Genomic DNA, 18,976 nt, shown 5'->3' with positions numbered 1-18,976 from the left:
ACAAAAAACATAGGGGATCCCCAGGATTTCTAAAACCATCACCAGGCTCAAGGGCCAGGCCTGGTTCCCAAAATACGGGGGATAAAATGAATAGGGGTGCCCCCATATTTTGACAACCAACACCGGGCCCAAACAGCCAACATAGTAATGCCACAGGCGGGGGGGGGAGTCTTTTTTATGCAAGTTCCCCCAGCCATTCATCCACGTGGCTGGTCAGCCCAGGCAGGGACCCTGGAGGAGTGGGAACCCAGCAATAAAGAGGTCCCCCCCTCTGGAGTTACCCCTGCCCAGGCTGAAGCTCAGGGCTGTCCCCAGTGCCCCATGTGGATGAACGGAGGAGAAAACATTCCATGGTCGCTGTCCACCGAATGATTTCTGCAGCCTTTGCTCTGCAGAGTAAGTCAATACTAGGGAGGCCAATCCCGGGCTTCCCAGGATCCCGGGATTGGCCTCCTGATATGCTCAATGATGAATAAATTACTTCTAGCCATAGGTGGACGAGGCGGGTAACTCGGTGTCCAGGCAGAAGCGGTGGCATGATGGAAGAGGCAAGGTGACTCGATGAGCCGGGGAGAAGGCGGGTAACTCTGTGTCTGGACAGACGCGGTGGCGTGGTGGAGGAGGCAAGGTGACCTGGCGGGCCGGGGATGAGGTGGGTAACTGGGTGTCTGGACAGACTCGGTGGCCTGGGAAACAGTGTGTGGCTGCGCAGTGTGATGTGATCTCTAACATCATGTTAGAGGTCACGCCTCACAACCACACAGTGCTCCCATGCCGCTGCATCTGCCCAGACTCCAGTGTGTGTCCAGACTCCAGTGTGTGGCTGCACAGTGTGATGTGATCTGGCCAGACTGGCCCACTCAGTGCTACAAGGTAGAAGGGGATCAAATACCGGCCAAAATGCATCCCAGGATCCCACCAATCCCAATCCCAGATTGGCATCCCTAGTCAATGCTTACTTTGTAGATGGCCGCTGATCTCCGAATTTATTGCAGGCATTGACTTTATTTAACGTCAGCCACCCACTCTGAGCAGGCATTGACATAAGGGAAATTTACTAAAGGAAAATTGTAAAAAAATAGGTGTATTTGTATCCAGAAATACACTCATTTTTGACATTTACTATCCCGAAAATACGGCAATTCGTAGTAGTATTGATATGCTATCAATACGAATATGAATTGCCGTATTTTTGGGATAGTAAATGTAAAAAATAAGTGTATTTCTGGATACAAATACACCTATTTTTTACAAATTTCCTTTAGTAAATTTCCCCCAAAATGCTGGCCGTTCCTCTGATGCCAGCCCCTGCCCACCCCCGGCCCTCCCTGGCACAAGCGCAGACCCCAAACCTGGGGGAAAGGTCAGAATTCGGACCCGAATGAACGTATGTGAATCGGCTCCTATAGTCCATTTAAAAGGATGAACAGTTTAGTTAATATGTACAAAAAAAAAGAAATGATCATGATATTTTTTTTAAAGAATTCTGTGCGATCATAAGTCGCCCATCACACAACCTTTGCTGGTGCAATGGAGGCTGCTCCTCCGGAAACGTAACAAACAGAAAGAAAACATTAACAAAGCAATTTCACCAGGGACATTTTTAGAAAAATATCATTTTAGTTTTTTCAATTTAGAATTATTACAGTGGTAATTTTTACGACGCTTTATATAAACAAATGTCAACGTCTATAATGAACACTTTGAGCTTTGATAAATGATATAAAATGAGTTTCTGGGGAAATGGTGACAAGAACATTTGTAATTTTGCAAGAAATATTTTTTCGTTTTGATAATCCCCCATACATTTGATAGCTGTGTGTACCCAAGTAAATAAATACGCTAAGAAACATGCTACTGTACGCTTATTGGATTGAATAATACTACCATCAACTGAAAGGGAGAAGAGTTTTGAAAAAAGTTTGTGCCTCTTTAGATGTCTTTGTAAGATATTGATATCCTAGTATGGATGAGTTGTACTTTTTTCCTTGGTTATGTATCCGCAGTAATTTATTTTGTTTAGATTGCCCCACAGTACTTTACTTTCAAATTGATGATGATGACTAATGAGTAAAATCTGTCTGAAGTACTAGAACCTTATAGGGGCACTGTGGGGGCAGTGGCATATAGGGGTATTGTGGGGGGCGATGGCTTTATGGGAGCACTGTGAGGGCAAAGGCATATAGTGGCACCATGGGGGCAATACCGTATAGGGACACTGTGTGGGCAAAGCATATAGGAGCACTGTGAGGGCAATGGTATATAGGGGCCTTACGGACTGTAGTGGCACTGAGATAAAGGGGCACTGTTGGTGCAATGACATGTATGGGTACTGTGGTGGCAATGAGATATAGGTGCACTGTTGGTGCAATGACATGTATGGGTACTGTGGTGGCAATGAGATATAGGGGCACTGTTGGTGCAATGACATGTATGGGTACTGTGGTGGCAATGAGATATAGGGGCACTGTTGGAGCAATCACATGTATGGGTACTGTGGTGGCAATGAGATATAAGGACACTGCTGGTGCAATCACATGAATGGGTACTGTGGGGGCAATGAGATATAGGGGCACTGTTGGTGCAATCACATGTATGGGTACTGTGGTGGCAATGAGATATAAGGACACTGCTGGAGCAATCACATGTATGGGTACTGTGGTGGCAATGAGATATAAGGGCACTGTTGGTGCAATCACATATATGGGTACTGTGGTGGCAATGAGATATAGGGGCACTGTTGGTGCAATGACATGTATGGGTACTGTGGTGGCAATGAGATATAGGGGCACTGTTGGTGCAATGACATGTATGGGTACTGTGGTGGCAATGAGATATAAGGGCACTGCTGGTGCAATCACATGTATGGGTACTGCGTGGCAATGAGATATAAGGGCACTGCTGGTGCAATCATATGTATGGGTACTGTGGTGGCAATAAGATATAGGGACACTGTTGGTGCAATGACAAGTATGGGTACTGTGGTGACAATGAGATATAAGGGCACTGTTGGTGCAATCACATGTATAGGCACTACTGTGATGGTGGCATGTTACAGCTCTATACCGGTGACCATCAGTCAATTCAACATAAACAATAACGTCATATAATATATGTCTTATCACTGAGGCCATGGGCACAGATTATATGCAGCTTTGTCTATCTCTCAGCTGTTTTAAATATTATCTATTGTACATCAGCATCCATTAAAGTATTACAGAGCCTGAATGCTTACTTAGGAATAATGACGACAGTGCATATAGGAATAGAACGCACTGGAAATAACTGCTGGATCACTTTGGCACAGGAGCGATTACATGTGGGCAGATCAGCAGTTCCCACAATAATTATGTAGGATGCGAACAGATTTTACACAGTGTAGAAGACTGGTCTGCGGACTAATCAGTGCACTCATTAACCTTAATAACATAGTATGTGTATTACAGCATACAGGATGTGTATACTGCAATTGTGATGGAAGTTGCACTGAGCTATGACACACTTAAAATAAATGCAATGATGGAAATAGCATTCATAACAGAATTGCATGCCATATATTGTAGCAGTATTTTATTTTAGTTGTATTTTGGGGAGAATGTATCATTAACATGGCAAATCATTTTCAAGATCAACTAATACCCCTTTCACATTCGCACACCCGGGTCATACCCGGGAATGTTCACTTTCACACTGGCCACCCAACCCTGAATGAAGTCGGGCGGGTGGCGTCATGTGGAGGATGGCTGGGGCGGCGCTGGGAGGTGTCAGCACATTCAATGAAGTGAACGGGATCTGGGTCACGCTGACCTGGAATACCCGTTCACACTGACCGCATCCCGTGTCGATCTCCGGGTTCTACCCAGAGCAGGACCTGGTTAGAGATCCCGGAATGCTGAACACGGGATATTCGTCCAAGACCCTTTCACACTGAGCTAAATCCCGGGTTGATGGGCGTTCATGTGCAAAAACGCGGGATATTTTTGCAAGTGTGAAAGGGGTATTAGAGTTTCAAAGCCCTCCATGACCAAGGCCCTAGGTGCATGAAGCAGCTTCTGATTCCATACTGTCCCAGCCAGTCGAGTACTACGATCTGTAGATGAAGGACTTTTAGCAGTACCTAAAATGTCCCGTAATTCACCTGGGGGTCGAGCTTTTAGCCATACGGCTCCCACTCTATGGAACTCCCTTCCCCGCACAGTTGGAGAGACCCCCTCTCTAGAATCCTTCAAAAACCGATTTCCTGTTTACTTAAGCATTTCCTTCATTCCCTTAAGTATTGTTTATGAAAAGATTTTCTGTACTTCATTGTTCCTGTACTGTATTACATTCATTCTATCTGTCAAGCAACTTGAGTCCTATGGAGAAAGAGCGCTATATAAATAAAATTATTATTATATAATAATAATAATAATAATAATAATTTGAAACATGAACAATCTGATCTATTGACAGATACAATAATAATGTGCAAATTAGGGATGGACATTGCATCGCAATGTTTCTTAGCCATCAACCAAGTTGCGATTTTTGCTGCCATCGAATGGCATTTGATGGTGTGTTGTTATGGTCCCGCTCCCAGCCGGCCATGTTGCATTAGTTGTGTACATTTGCGGACAATCTGAAGATGTTTGTTTTTTGCACAAGCGCAGATCATGTGCTGCCGATTCATCAAAGAAATCAATGGCGTGTGTCCAGCCATCATTTGATGGTGGGCTTCTGATGTCTTTGTCTAGTGCAAATGCCCCCCTGAGAGTGGGTGGGTCAGATGCAAATTACTCTGCTCTTTTTGGGGAGCCTTGCTTGCTGGGAATGCCTAACATGACATAGCACGCCTCCTTCATGCACACATTGGAGGCATGAATTCTGCAAAAACCTCCAACTGGGCATAGCCACCTCCCCTTGGCCACGCCTCTTCCCCTAACATCTGGGTCTGCGACCCCTCACTGTGCATCCTTGTGACTGGGCCGTCCGCCAATCAGAGCTCGCGGGCCGGCAGCCAATCAGGAGCCGGCCCACGAGCTTTGATTGGCGGATGGCCCAGTCACGGGGGGAAGGAGACACGGGGTGTGCAGTGCTCTCCTCCCCTCGGCGACATGATAGGACTGCAGGGAGATTCCAGACTGTCCTCTCCCCGCCCGGCAGCAGCAGCAACAACGGTGAGTGCGGCTGCTGGGAAATTAGCACAGCAGTTTGTGAAACTTTGGGGGCATACCATCCTTTTGGCACTGTGGGTCATACCAGCTTTTTGGCACCGTGGGGGCATACCCGGCACCGTGGGGGCATATCTGGCACCGTGGGAGCATATGTGTATCTGGCAATATTGGGGGCATATGTATATATATATATGGCACTGCACTATTGGAGGCATATGTGTATCACACCCACCCAAGGGGTCCAAATAGACCATGCCCCTTTTTTGGGAACACACGCCTTCAGCGCCCGCATGTTGCTGGCTCTTTAGCTTGACTACAGATATTTTTTGGCTCTTTACCTCTGACCGGTTGGCCACCCCTGCTGTAGGCCATGCTCCCTTTTCAAGCGGAACTGTGTTTTATCTCCTCACCGCACAAGAAGATGCCGAATTTCTACAGAGCTCAACATTTTTTAAAGGGGCTTTTTGTCCAATGGTAGATTTTAGTAAAAGGTATTTAAATTAGCCACATCCATTATAAATACCGTAACAGAAGTTTTCAGAAAAGTTCTACAAACTAAATTAGCGCGCTCCAAGCCAGTTCCACAAAACCCATAATTAATGTCATATCAATAAGATCAAAGAAATGAAAAGGATGATGTTTCATTACAGCAAGTCTACAAGGCAATGTTTGGGAAGCCGCACGAAAAGAACAGAGATGTTTTTTTTTTTTAAAATAGAATTTGATTAGGAGAATGTCTGCAAATGTTTCATTATAAAAATGGATAATTATGTTTTGTTACTGTTTGTACACGATCTGTTATTTATTTTAGTAGGCGAAGACAATATTCATCACAATGCAGCAGGTCGGTTTTCGGGAAACCTAAGAAGGTAGCGAGCCAGACATTCGTTAGAAAAATTACAAAGTGACGCTCCAGTGCTGGGTGGTGCAGGTGTGAACAGTAGATTAATAATATGGGTAAATGACACAATACTGTCACTAGGCTGTGCGTGAGATGGATTGGTTGCAGCAGAACGCAAGAACCTGTGGCTGATGGCTACTGGCAGGGCCTAAGCAACCTATAAGCTGCCGCCTTGAGCGCTGGGATTGGGGGGGTGCAGCATGGCTGGTTGGAGAAGGGTCTCTGCAGATTCCATCAATGGCCATTGCTTTTTAGGAGACAGACACTAGAGGCCTTACTAGACCTCTAGTGTGTGTCAGGGGAAGGCCGCACACCCAGCGCTACCTGGAAGTGCTGTGTCTCCGCGAGCGCTGGTGGACCAGTAACCTGCCTGACAATGAGAATTTAACCCCCTAGCAATGAGCAAGAAACCCCCCTGGCAACAAGAAAGAAACCCCCTAGCAATGAGCAAATGTAACCCCCTGTCAACGAGCATACGTTGCCCCCCTGGCAAAGAGCATACATGACCCCTTGGCAACAAACACACATATACCCTGGAAAAGAGCATATGTAACCCCCTGCAATGAGCATATGTAACCCCCTGCAATGAGCATATGTAACCGCTGGCAATGAGTATACGTAACCCGCTGGCAATGAGCACATGTAACCGCTGGCAATGAGTATACGTAACCCCCTGGCGATGAGCATACGTAAACCCTGGAAACAAGTACATACAGTATGTAAAAAAAAAAAAATTTATGGGGGGGTGGGGGTTGGGGGGTGGACGGGGTTGCAGCCACTTCTGTATAAGCTGGAACCCTTAATCAAGCTCTGGCTACCAGTCATGGACAGAGTCCAAAGAGTCCATGATCAACAGCCATCAGCAACTGGTTTTTGGGTTCTCTGCTGCTCAAACTTCACAACAGATAAATAACAAAAGCAAAAGCATGGTCCGATAAGGAGGAATTGGGACCCACAGAGCACAAAGACGACCATGGAGCAGAAACAGTAGCAAGTAACTCATTGCTTTGTGCATACAATGCCTGGTGCTTGGTGTGCAATGGCTGAAGTCTTCTCCACTGAGTGACCAGGTTCTGTAGTGGAACATTCATTCATCATTCCACCCCCCATTAGGGGTTCGCCCGGCAGGCAGATACAGTAGAAGCAATTCTGCTGAAAAGAAGATGTTTTATTGGCATCAGAATCCTCATTTCCTTTGAGGAGGAATTTATCAACAGCTTTGCTTTGGGGTCTTGAGTCATTATGTGTTCTACGAAGCCCATCTGAGCAGCTGAGACTATGGTGTTAGCCACCGCCTGATGGATGGAGCGATGGTATCAGTGACACATGCAATCTCAGAGGGAAGATCTATCTTAACACTAAGATGATTGAGTTGGACATTTCTGTACATTGTTATTGTGATAAATATATAGGATTCAGAACAAGGGAGCCCAGATAAGCTCTCAAGCAATGACATTGTTCACTAGTGTGCTTATATAGGTTTATTTGCATTTGCACCAAAGCTGTAGGGGAAATGTACCATTTACAATAAACTTCGATAATGCCTCTACATGAAAATGTGGTTTCAGCACTTGTGGATAGACAGCAAACAACCCCCACCCCATCCCACAAAGTACTTATTTCATGCAGTAGGTGATGAACAGCAGTAAGTTCCTCTAGAAAAGCCACTACCAGCCCTAGACTATGATACTGTATGTGTACCTTCTCTGCCAGCATTGACCTACGCAGTGCACCCCAGCTGGTAGCCTCGGATGGTTCCTCTGGATGTAGGATGTGCATCACATGGATCTCTCCATACAGGGTATATCATACTACTACTAGTATTACTATATAATTGTCTATTTTCCCATACTGTACTTGCCTTGGCTGTATGGCTCACCTCCCACAGTCAGGGGCAGATTAAGCCTTCAGGGGCCCCCCCATATACCCCCATATACCACATGAAAAGCCTGTGTTTGTCCCTCTGTACATTACTCTGTAGGAGACCTCACAGACTCAGCACTGCCACTGGTTAAAAACCCTCCCATGACGAGGCCGCTGCTGTTGTCTTCTATGGCCCTGAGAAGCATGTGATGAGCTTCATCAATCAGAGCTCAGCACAAGCTGCTCAGCCTCTGACCTCATGTGCAAAGTCTCATGGGTCAACTCACAGTGTGCCTTGGCTCCTGATGCTCAGCACCATTAATCATTGCCATACTGGCAGTTAGGTGAAGCTGCAGCACTACCCCACTCCCATGCACAAAACCTTTTAATCCGGCCCTGCCCACAGTGTCACCTTCATGTCACCTTGGTAGTGTGCCCAACATGGCTGCCTCATCTGGTGTGCTTGTGGATAGGATAAGAAATACATGGACCTGACGGCTTTGTTGTGACCCTACTCTGAGCATCGGATGCTGCAATCATCCCATTTTCTAGGAGTAACCTATTCCGCCCAGGGTAATCCTATGCTGTGCACCTAAAATGGCTGCCTCGCCTGGTGCCTTGTGAGGGTGGAATACATAACCTGTGGAAGTTTTTACCCAAAATGCTTGCAACACTCCTGCATTATGCTTACTGTATGCTCTGGGATTTACTTTTATGTCTGTGTGGCTGGTCTACTGCTTTATTACTTACACATCTTCTGTATTATGTGCATTGTTTTTAAGTGTTCGAGAATCGCCTTGAGCCCTCTTGGAGAAAAAGCGATATTTATAAATAAAATCATTATTATTATTAATAATAATTTTCCTACATTAAATAGGCAAAGATAAATTCCAGCATGTAACCCGAGAGCGCTTCTAGTTTCAGGAGACCCAACAGCACGAAACTGCTTCAGTTTGCTGGAAGAACTAGTGTTTATTCTAGCATCCTGCTCCTTGCAGTTCCTCCTTTCTGCCTGCGGTGTCGCTGTCTGCTGTGGTACTTCAAGAACAGTCTACTTTATATCTCAATGTTGAGATACAAACCAGACTGTTGTGGAAACACCACAGCAAAGAGCGACACCCCAGGTAGCAAGAAGGAACTGCAAGGATTTTTCATGGGGCAGGGTGATAGAATGAAGACTAAAGAACTACAAGTGCTAGCATACCCATGGCTATGCTAACACACCACGTGGGGGATTCACTCAGAGAACTACATTGCTTCAAACTGTTCCCGTGGCTCTCTGGGGCTGAATTACCCTCAGGTCACAATGCGAAAATAACTCACAGATTTCTGGATGCATCACAGGAAGAGTACAGCGGCTGCGCATGCGTCCGATTAGGGTATATGCACATGGATAGAGCTTGCTTGTGCATACGGATTGATCCATCTTTCTGTGAATTGGACTTTTCTGAACACAACTACAATATATGATAGGGACATGTGTGATGGGCGTGTCCTGGGAGTGTTATGGGGGCGTTGTCATAGGAGATATTCACTGTATGTCTGCCCAATAGCAGCAACTGAAAGATATGAGTCTTTAACTGCCAATTTCAGGCAGAAGTCTTATTTCAAGTATTAGGAGCTAGAGTGTTCAAAAATGTTTTACCATCATAAGCAGCGTAATTCCTTTTTAGATAAATATTGCACCAGCTTTGATATTTTAATGTCCAATTATGAGTTTACCTGCCCTTTAAATGAAAGACAAATAAAGTTTTTCCTTTTTACGACACGGTTTTGTGTTATGGTTTGAAGCTCTAAAAGGAGATCTGGGAGATTTAATAAACCTGATAATATAAAAAAAGTCTCAGCAGATAAGACCATCAATCACATTCTTATACAAGATCCTGAACACGGGGGATTTATCATTTTATTTATCTCCGCAGCGATGGCTGGGCCGACAGGTACGATGTGACAGACAGTTATCAGCGAGAGGCGGCCGGAGGGATTACCATCAAGCTGCAGTCACCTGATGTGAAATGGTTTGACGATTATTACCTGCAGCTTCGTCCAGAATCCAATCTCCGCAATCCGTGGTTCCAGGAGTTCTGGCAGAACAAGTTCAAGTGCAAACTGAAGGGGTATTTGCAGGACAGTCAGATCTACAACAAGACCTGCAACAGTGAGTCACTATACCTGTCATTTCCCATGTTAAAGTGTGCGTTTATCTACATTATTGTTACTGAAATTGTCCAGTGGTGCAACGGCGGGGAGGCGCTGACTAGGTGTGGGTGGCGGGGGTCTGCGCAGGCTTTTGTCACGCAGCCGCCTGCTGCCGCATCTGTGACTGGGAGTCAGGACCCTCAGATTTACTAGTCTGCGTCCCGGTGCTCCGCCTGGCTCCTTATGAAAAATGTCCCTCACAAAATGGTCACCCTCTTACAACAGACAGGTTTTGAGGATGCTAGAGGAGGTGGTGGGGAAAATACAAAAGAGGAGAGGGGGAGAAAAAAAAAACAAGGAGGTGAGCTAAAGAAAAGTGAGGGAAAGATAAAACAGAGCTGGGTAAAGAGCAATATGGAGACTGGGAGAAGAAATAGAGAGAGGAGGGGGAAAGAGAGACAGGGACACACACAAGGAAAAACATACAGAGAGGGGAGCAAGAGAGAAAAAGCGGCAAGGAGAAAGGGGGAGGCGGAGAGACAGAGATGATATAAGTAAGGGCAGGGCCGGCGCCACCACTAGGCAGCTTTAGGCATTTGCCTAGGGCGCCGGCCACTGGAGGGCGGTAGTGAGCTGCCGAGGAGACCAGGAAGTCAGAAAAAAGCTGGCAAGCTGCAGCAGTACCGGACACCAGAGGCGGAACTACCATTGGTGCAGCAGGTGCATTGCACAAGGGCCCCTGACAACTAAGGGGCCCACTGCTGCATACAATCATCAATGAGTTATTGTGAACCTGGGTTGGGGTGGAAGAGGGGGCCCAGATTATATTTTTGCTCCTGGGCCCACAACCCACAAGTTCCGCCACTGCGGGACACCCAGCCAATTCAATGAAGCAAGGAGCAGGTGAGTACAACAACCCCCGTCCCCACCCCTGACTGGAGCCTACCCGCTTCCCCCCCTGGAGCGCGGTAGTTAGCTCTCAGCGCTCGCTGCCCTCCCCCCGTGCTGAACAGCAGCAACCTGCTGCTTCCCCCCCTGGAGCACGGTAGTTAGCTCCCGGCGCCCGCTGCCCTCCCCCCATGCTGATCAGCAGCAACCTGCTGCTTCCCCCCTTGAGCACAGTAGTCAGCGCCTGGCGCCCTCCGCCCCCCCCTCCCCCCCCCTGCTGGACAGCAGCAATCCAATCCATCGGCAAGGGTGAGGAGGGGTGGTCTCGGAACGGGTGAGGCGGGGGGGGCGTCGGAGCGGGTGAGGCGGAGCGGGCAGCGGACTGCTCGCCTGGGGTGCTGACAGGGCTTGCACCGGCCCTGAGTGAGGGGGACAGTGACAAAGATTGGGGTAAAAATGGGGATAGAGATGAGAAAGTGGAAACAGGGAAAATACCTGAAATGTTGTGTACAACAACTAGTAGTAACATATATAATAAAATGTCTGAGTGCATATCACTGCAGTGCTAATACCATATATGAATAGTAATCCGATATAAAACACTGCAATATATATTGTTTCTTCTGTGACTATCACACGATGCTTCCTTAATGCTAAGTATAAAGTACGTTTTGCTGGAGACAGGGGAAATACATTACCTCATGCTGTGTATCTGCCTGTCAGCTGTACTGTATGTGAAAGGACATCTCTATCTGGTTTTGCATCCTACCTTTGAGGAGCCGGGTTTTACGTTACAAACACTCTCATCACCGGATAATTTAAAAAAAGACATCAGGGCGTTCTATTGAGTTCACAGCAGTAAATGACGGTTGTACGATAACGAGTTGATACGATATTATACATTCTCATAGCCTTTCCCCACAGATAGCTGAAGCATATTATTACGCCTCTTGTACAGTAGATGAGTGTTTCAGTATTTCCAAGGTATGGGATTTGTTATCTGAAGAGCTCGTGAACATAGAGTCTTGGGAACAAAGGGGGTTCTTCATGTAATGTGAAATATTCGCTATAACTTTTGAATATAATTGAAGCTGTACTGGTCTTGTCATTCCTCACTTCATTAAATTAGTTAGCAGCTCTCCTCACAGTGACTATAAATAAAATTGACAGTAACCTAAGTACAGATACTTTTGTGCTTTACAATATATAGAATACATTACAATTAACACCATGGGCCTGATTCAGATTTGTGTTCTAGGCTGCGTATAACCACTGAAATAGAAAATCGAATCAAAAATAGAATGGGCATTGTGTGGTTAATATCGAATAGAAAACTAGTCTGGTCAGGCAAGACTATATAGTACAGATCTGCAGAGCAGCCCAGAGGGGGGACGGGGGGGACGGGGGGGCAGGTACTAATTACCCGGGCCCAGGCTTGCTGGAGGGGCCCCGCAGGAGCCCTGGTCCGACCCCTCCCTTTCCCCTCCGTAACTAAGTTTTGGGCGCCCCCCCCCCCCGCCGTTAGGGGGGGGGGGGCGCCGCCCCGCCGCGCACCCCCAATCCCCCGCCGCCCATGCAAACCCCCCCCCCCCAATCCCCTGCAGCCTTACCTATCGCGCTGGTCCCGGCGGCTCCATTCTTCTTCTGCTGAGGACCACCACAAAATGGCCGCCCCCATACAGCAGACAGTTTCAGAGAACTGTGTGCTATATGGGGGCGGCCATATTGTGGTGGTCCTCATCAGAAGAACGGAGCCGCCGGGACCAGCGAGATAGGTAAGTCTGCGGGGGATTGGGGGGGGGGGGGTGTAACTATAGCACCGCAGCCCCCGGCGCCCCCACATGCACAGCGCCCCCCCGCGGTGGCGGGGGCTGCGGTGCTATAGTTACGCCGCTGTCTACCGCATGTGCTGTGCTCAGGATGAGTGTCTCAGAATGCTCAGGATGAGTGTCTCACTGACAGGGTGAGAGGTCATGCTGAGCCTGCTGTCAGCACAACACATTCTGTAGGTGTGTACTGCTGCTGAGATTACAGTTTTTAGAGTTTTCTTTCACCCTCCTCTAAACACTTTGGGGGTGTGGCCTAAGTGTGGGAGGTGCCCACACCTCCCACACTTAGGCCACACCTCCAAAATTTTACCCGGGCCCAGCATTCCTGTCGGCTACCCTGCAGATCTGTACCATATAGTAAAATCTAATGCATTTTGCCTACCATTCCATTTGATCCCAATCGAATCGGGATCGAATCGCACTGTGTGTACCCACTACTATTAGGCTTGCGGCATTCGGGTCCGTGAACTGGTGCCTGTCTGCATTCCCATGGGGATGCCCAGTGTTTTCCTGGGCGCCCCCAAAGTTTTGGTGGGTATGCCCAGGAAACGCAAGGCATTCGCTCCGTTTTTAACAGATCGAAGCAGAAATAGGCTTGCCTGCACATTGTCTTTCTGCTTTCGACCCTGAGTCCGCTGTGCCGCCCATCGGGATTGAATCTGCATCGAATTTGGCTGTACATGTGCGATTTAGGGTCACTTTCTATTCGATTCGGACTATATGGTCCAAATCAAATAGAAAGTGACAGTGTACACACAGCATAGGGATCTGATTCAGAAGTGGGCACTAATAGCAACACTGTAGATGTGTCCCGCTACATTGTTGTGGCATATCGCAGCTTACTGTAGTGGTACTGAGACGTGCATTACCGCACAGATAGCGCCTTTAAATTCTGTAACTATGTGTAGTGTTGTGTCTTTCCACCAGTTCTACATGTGCATGGATTTGTCACCTAGACCCAGGGCAGGATTTAGGAGTCAGGCCGCCCCTAAGCACCAAGTTTTTGGCCGCCCCCTGGAGCCGGAGGGAGGACCCCTTTGGGATTTTTAAAATAGGTCAGAGTGGAGGGAGGGAGATCAAGAGGGCTGCTCCCCGGAGTTACCTTTTCCTCTTGTTCAGGCGCCAGCAGCCAGGACACCGCGCTCCTCCTCCACAGCAGCAGCAGTCATGGGCAGGCAGGGAAAGGGCTGAGACACCCGGGCGGCAGCAGCAGAAGCAGCGGCAATAGCGGTGAAAGCTAGGAGCCGGGTCACGCACCCTCACAGGCTGAGGGAGGGAGCTGCAGCCCTTAGTGCGCACAGGCGGACACTCGGGGAGCGGATGACAGCGGGAGTATGTGTGCATGCAGGAGGAGGGTTGCGGCTCACAAGCTACAGCAGCCGGTGTGCCGCACATGATGCCGCCAGCGAGCTCTTACTTGTTCAGCTTCCGCTCCCTGGACATGTCAGTCAGGCTGCCACCAGCTCCTCTCCTGTCCACAGCAGCCCCGGATCCAGCGCAGCTCTTGGTCCGGGAGCAAGCAGCACCGCAGCCCGCTGATGCTGAGATGCTGCGGATCGGCGGGATGCTGCTGCTGTGGGATGAGCCGTGCAGTGCTTCGTGCAGCTGCACAGCTCGTCCCCCTGTAAAAACTTCCCTTCTGGCTGCCGCCCTTAACATGTGCCGACCCTAGGCCAGTACGCCACTGTTCAGTAGATGTATTTTCAAAATGTCTTCTTTGCTAGGCATATGGATTTATTGTACATTTATTGTACATGTACATTTGCGACAAAAGGGTTTACTCTTCAAAAACAATTACTTGAGAGATTATTCAACTTTAAAAATAAGATTACAGTATTTTGCTGGCAAAATGTTCTACTGTTCACCAATCTAGGCGTGTCTGTAAAGGATTAGCATGATGAAATGTAATTTTTTTTTTAATGTATAAATGTAAATGTGTTTTACATTTTTTTTTTCAAATAGAGGTCGAACATTTGTACTGAATATGACGTTTGCAAATAAATCCCACCAAAGCAATCTACCATATATACTCGAGTATAAGCCTACTTTTTCAGACCATTTTTTATGCTGAAAAAGCCCCTCTCGGCTTATACTCGAGTGAGGGTCCCACTTGAGTCAATAAGTTTTCCCAGTTTTTTGTTTTGAAATTAGGTGCCTCGGCTTATATTCGGGTCGACTTATACTCGAGTATATACGGTAATTTGAACTTGTTGGCATGTACTACTCTTTAATTATTTAAAACTATACAGTTTCTTATGAAATTTAGAACGGATTTTGCCAAAACAGTGCAACAATAGGAAAGCAAACTAACACTGCAGAGGAGAATGCATGGACCTCTTTGACTTCTAGACTAGAAATGCTGATGAGATTACAAATACATGTTAGTAAAATACCATATGGCAAATCAAAAGTATAACTGGAAGCTGGAAGTCCGGGAACTTTGCACTTCTGCAGGAATTTTTTTTGGGAGATTTTAAGTTTCATTTGTGAACAATCCAATATATATTACTTAATATTTATTGATTTAGAGGGGATCCAATTGCCGGGGGTAATTTACCACGGGATAATTAATCCCCCAGTGAGATTCAATTAGTCCCAAAATCAGCCTAATGGTGCCCATACACTAGTAAGATTTATCTTCAGATCTGGCTGGTTGGAACAAAAACATGGTTATGGATGAGTGACAGTTCGGCAGTTTTCCAGCATTTCCAAGCAAATGGTCAACTGTCATTTGCTCTCATCCATAACCATGTTTTTGTTCCAACCAGACAGATCTGCAGATAAATCTGCGTGTGTATGGCCACCTTAATGCTGACACTTATTGGGAACTATTTTTTGGTGGGGAACCAATGATCCTGAAAAAAAAATCTAATCTAAAATCACCAGGCGAAAATAAAAATAACGCTGACAATAAAGGTCAGATAAATCAAGTAAATCAATGAATAATATATTCAATGACAATTAAAATACACTAAAAGTAATAAAACATTAAACCAATTAATTAATGGACCCTATAGGAATAGTCACCAAATGTGGGTAGTGGAACCTGCACTGATCCAATGATGGTATGAATGATGGAGTCCTTATAAGCCGCTTTATGGTATCCTGGTAGTAATGTCATGGATTCAAACCGATGGCACAAGGTGAAATTCGCCAGCTCGGGAGTCCTCACTGCTGCGAGTGGTCAGGTGTCCATGATGGAACGGGCATGGGACTTCCAAAGGAATGGAAGAATAGGACCAGACAAATAAGCAGGTGAAGAAAGGTCTTTAGGTGTAGGTGAAGTGGTCTTTGTCCAAACTGGGTCCAGAGAGCAGCAAGCACCAACGCGTTTCGCAGTACTAACTGACTGCTTTATCCTATAAACACAGTCAACATGGACACAGAAACGTAGCACTGTGTCCCCTGACATGGCTCGCTGCACTTGCTATGCTTCTGGCACGATGCCTTGCTACACTCGGCACACTATTTTATTTTCCCACCATGCTCTATTGGATGGTAGGGCATGAAATACCTCCTGTCGGTACATGTTGGCTCAAAAAAACAGTGAAAAACCCCATGTTGACCGTTTAACTGTTGACCTTGCCCATGTCCACCTAATGCTTGTGTCTACCTAATTGACCTAGACCCTTGATGGCTAACCTTGACACTCCAGCTGTTGTTGAACTACACATCCCATCATGCTCTGCTTGAGTTTTGCTATTTGGCCATGCTAAATCTGATGCAGAGCATGCTGGGATGTGTAGATCAACAACAGCTGGAGTGTCAAGTTTAGCCATCAAGGACCTAGACCCATGTCGACATAATGGTGTTGACCCAATGCTTGTTGACCTACTGCTTGTTGACTTAATGACTGTATACCGATTCAGTGGGGTATTTACTAAAGCTTTTAAAAATGAAAAGAGGTGATGTTGCTCGTAGCAACAAATTATTTTTTATTTATTAACAGTTTTTTAAATAGCGCATACATATACCGCAGCGCTTTACAGAGAACATTCACATCAGTCCCTGCAATCCATATTCCCTGCCCAGTACAATCGATTACTCCCTACCAAGCACACACAAACATTCTAGGGTTCATTTTGTTTGGAGCCAAATAACCTACCAGTATATTTTTGGATTGTGGGAGGAAACCGGAGTACCCGGAGGAAACCCACGCAAGCACGGGGAGAATATACAAACTCCGCACAGTTAAAAATCGAACCCATGACCTCAGACCTCTATTGCATCCTAGAAAATGATAGAATATAAACACAAGGGCCGCTACATCCTTTGTCTCCCTCACCTACCCATTATACTATATGGCCAGAGGAGGCAGAGAGATGATGGGGAACAGACACAGTGGGCGAAATGTAATAGGGTGTGATTTTTTAGACATGTGCGATTTTTGGTCAAAAACGGCCGAAATCGCACATTTTCCGAAAATCGCACATTTAATAGGTTGAAAATCGCGGTAAAAAATCGCACTTTTTACCGCGAAATCGCACTTTTAGAAGTGCGATTTTTAGTCACATTTCAATTCGCATCCAGATGTTTTCCCATTATAAAGTATACAACTCGCAAATGTAATAGGGTGCGATTTTTGGTCAATGTTACCAAAAATCGCAAAAAAAATAGACCAGGTTCTGACAGGCGAATTTGACAGAACCATGCACAGATCATTGAGATCTGTGCATGGTTCTGTTAATAAAAATGTGTAAAAGTGTTTTTATAAAAAAAAAACGGCGTGGGGTCCCCCCTCCTAAGCATAACCAGCCCCGGGCTCATTGAGCCGGACCTGGTTCCAAAAATACGGGGGAACAAAAAGCATAGGGGTCCCCCGTATTTCTGAAACCAGCCCCGGACTCTTGGACCGGTCCTGGTTCCAAAAATACGGGGGACAAAAAATCTGGGGGTCCCCCGTATTTTGAAACCAGCACCGGGCTCCAACAGCCCGCGGTGTCATGCCACAGCCGGGGGACACTTTTTATACAAGGTCCCCCGGCCAAAACATGAGCACCGTGGCTGGTCAGCCTTGGACGGGGTACCTGGAGGAGTGGGGACCCCCCCAATAAAGGAGTCCCCCCCCCCCAGGCTTCACCCGTCCAGGGCTGAAGCCCGGGGCTGTCACCGGCGTCCGTGGCCAGTGGACGCCGGCCTGATAGGGTTAAATCCATCATACATATCATTACATTGCTTTTTACCGGCGAACTACAAGTGCCAGCAGACCTCCCCCGCATGCTGGGACTTGGAGAACCACAAGTCCCAGCATGCAGGGCATTAATGGGCCCGCTGGGACTTGTAGTCCACCTGTAAAAAGAATGTTTATAAAAAACACACACACAGAGAAGTACAAGTTTATTACACACACACACCTCAATTTTACACCAGCATACTTACCATTCCTGGATCCAGCGCTGGTCTGGCTGCTTTACAGCCGGCTCCCCCCGCACTGACAGGCAGCGGGGAGAACCGGCTTTCTCCGTTGCCTGTCACCGGCTTTCTCCGTAGCTTCTGTAGCTCTGTCCGAGTGCTACAGAGGCTGAGAGCGCGATTGGCTGAGCTACAGTATGCGTCTCCATGGAGACGCATAGCTCAGCCAATCAGGACTGAGCTATGCGTCTCCATGGAGACGCATACTGTAGCTCAGCCAATCACGCTCTCAGCCTCTGTAGCACTGGGACAGAGCTACAGAAGCTACGGAGAAAGCCGGTGACAGGCAACGGAGAAAGCCGGTTCTCCCCGCTGCCTGTCAGTGCGGGGGGAGCCGGCTGTAAAGCAGCCAGACCAGCGCTGGATCCAGGAATGGTAAGTATGCTGGTGTAAAATTGAGGTGTGTGTGTGTAATAAACTTGTACTTCTCTGTGTGTGTGTTTTTTATAAACATTCTTTTTACAGGTGGACTACAAGTCCCAGCGGGCCCATTAATGCCCTGCATGCTGGGACTTGTGGTTCTCCAAGTCCCAGCATGCGGGGGAGGTCTGCTGGCACTTGTAGTTCGCCGGTAAAAAGCAATGTAATGATATGTATGATGGATTTAACCCTATCAGGCCGGCGTCCACTGGCCACGGACGCCGGTGACAGCCCCGGGCTTCAGCCCTGGACGGGTGAAGCCTGGGGGGGGGACCCCTTTATTGGGGGGGTCCCCACTCCTCCAGGTACCCCGTCCAAGGCTGACCAGCCACGGTGCTCATGTTTTGGCCGGGGGACCTTGTATAAAAAGT

General features: G+C 47.2%; 1 protein-coding gene across 8 annotated transcripts in view; it reads left to right on the top strand.

The window, feature by feature from the left end:
- Positions 1–18,976, top strand: part of GRM5 (glutamate metabotropic receptor 5) — a 220,741-nt gene that overhangs the window by 151,070 nt on the left and 50,695 nt on the right. For all 8 annotated transcript variants that reach the window (XM_083170163.1, XM_083170162.1, XM_083170169.1 and 5 more), the window contains exon 4: positions 9,840–10,075. In XM_083170163.1, the coding sequence (XP_083026289.1) occupies positions 9,840–10,075 (236 nt within the window). The remainder of the gene's footprint in view (positions 1–9,839; positions 10,076–18,976) is intronic.

Source organism: Crinia signifera, chromosome 2 (assembly GCF_055691185.1).
Source record: "Crinia signifera chromosome 2, ASM5569118v1, whole genome shotgun sequence".
Taxonomy (NCBI): domain Eukaryota; kingdom Metazoa; phylum Chordata; class Amphibia; order Anura; family Myobatrachidae; genus Crinia; species Crinia signifera.
The sequence above is the reverse complement of the archived record's forward strand: the minus strand, read 5'-3'. Positions and strand labels throughout refer to the sequence as shown.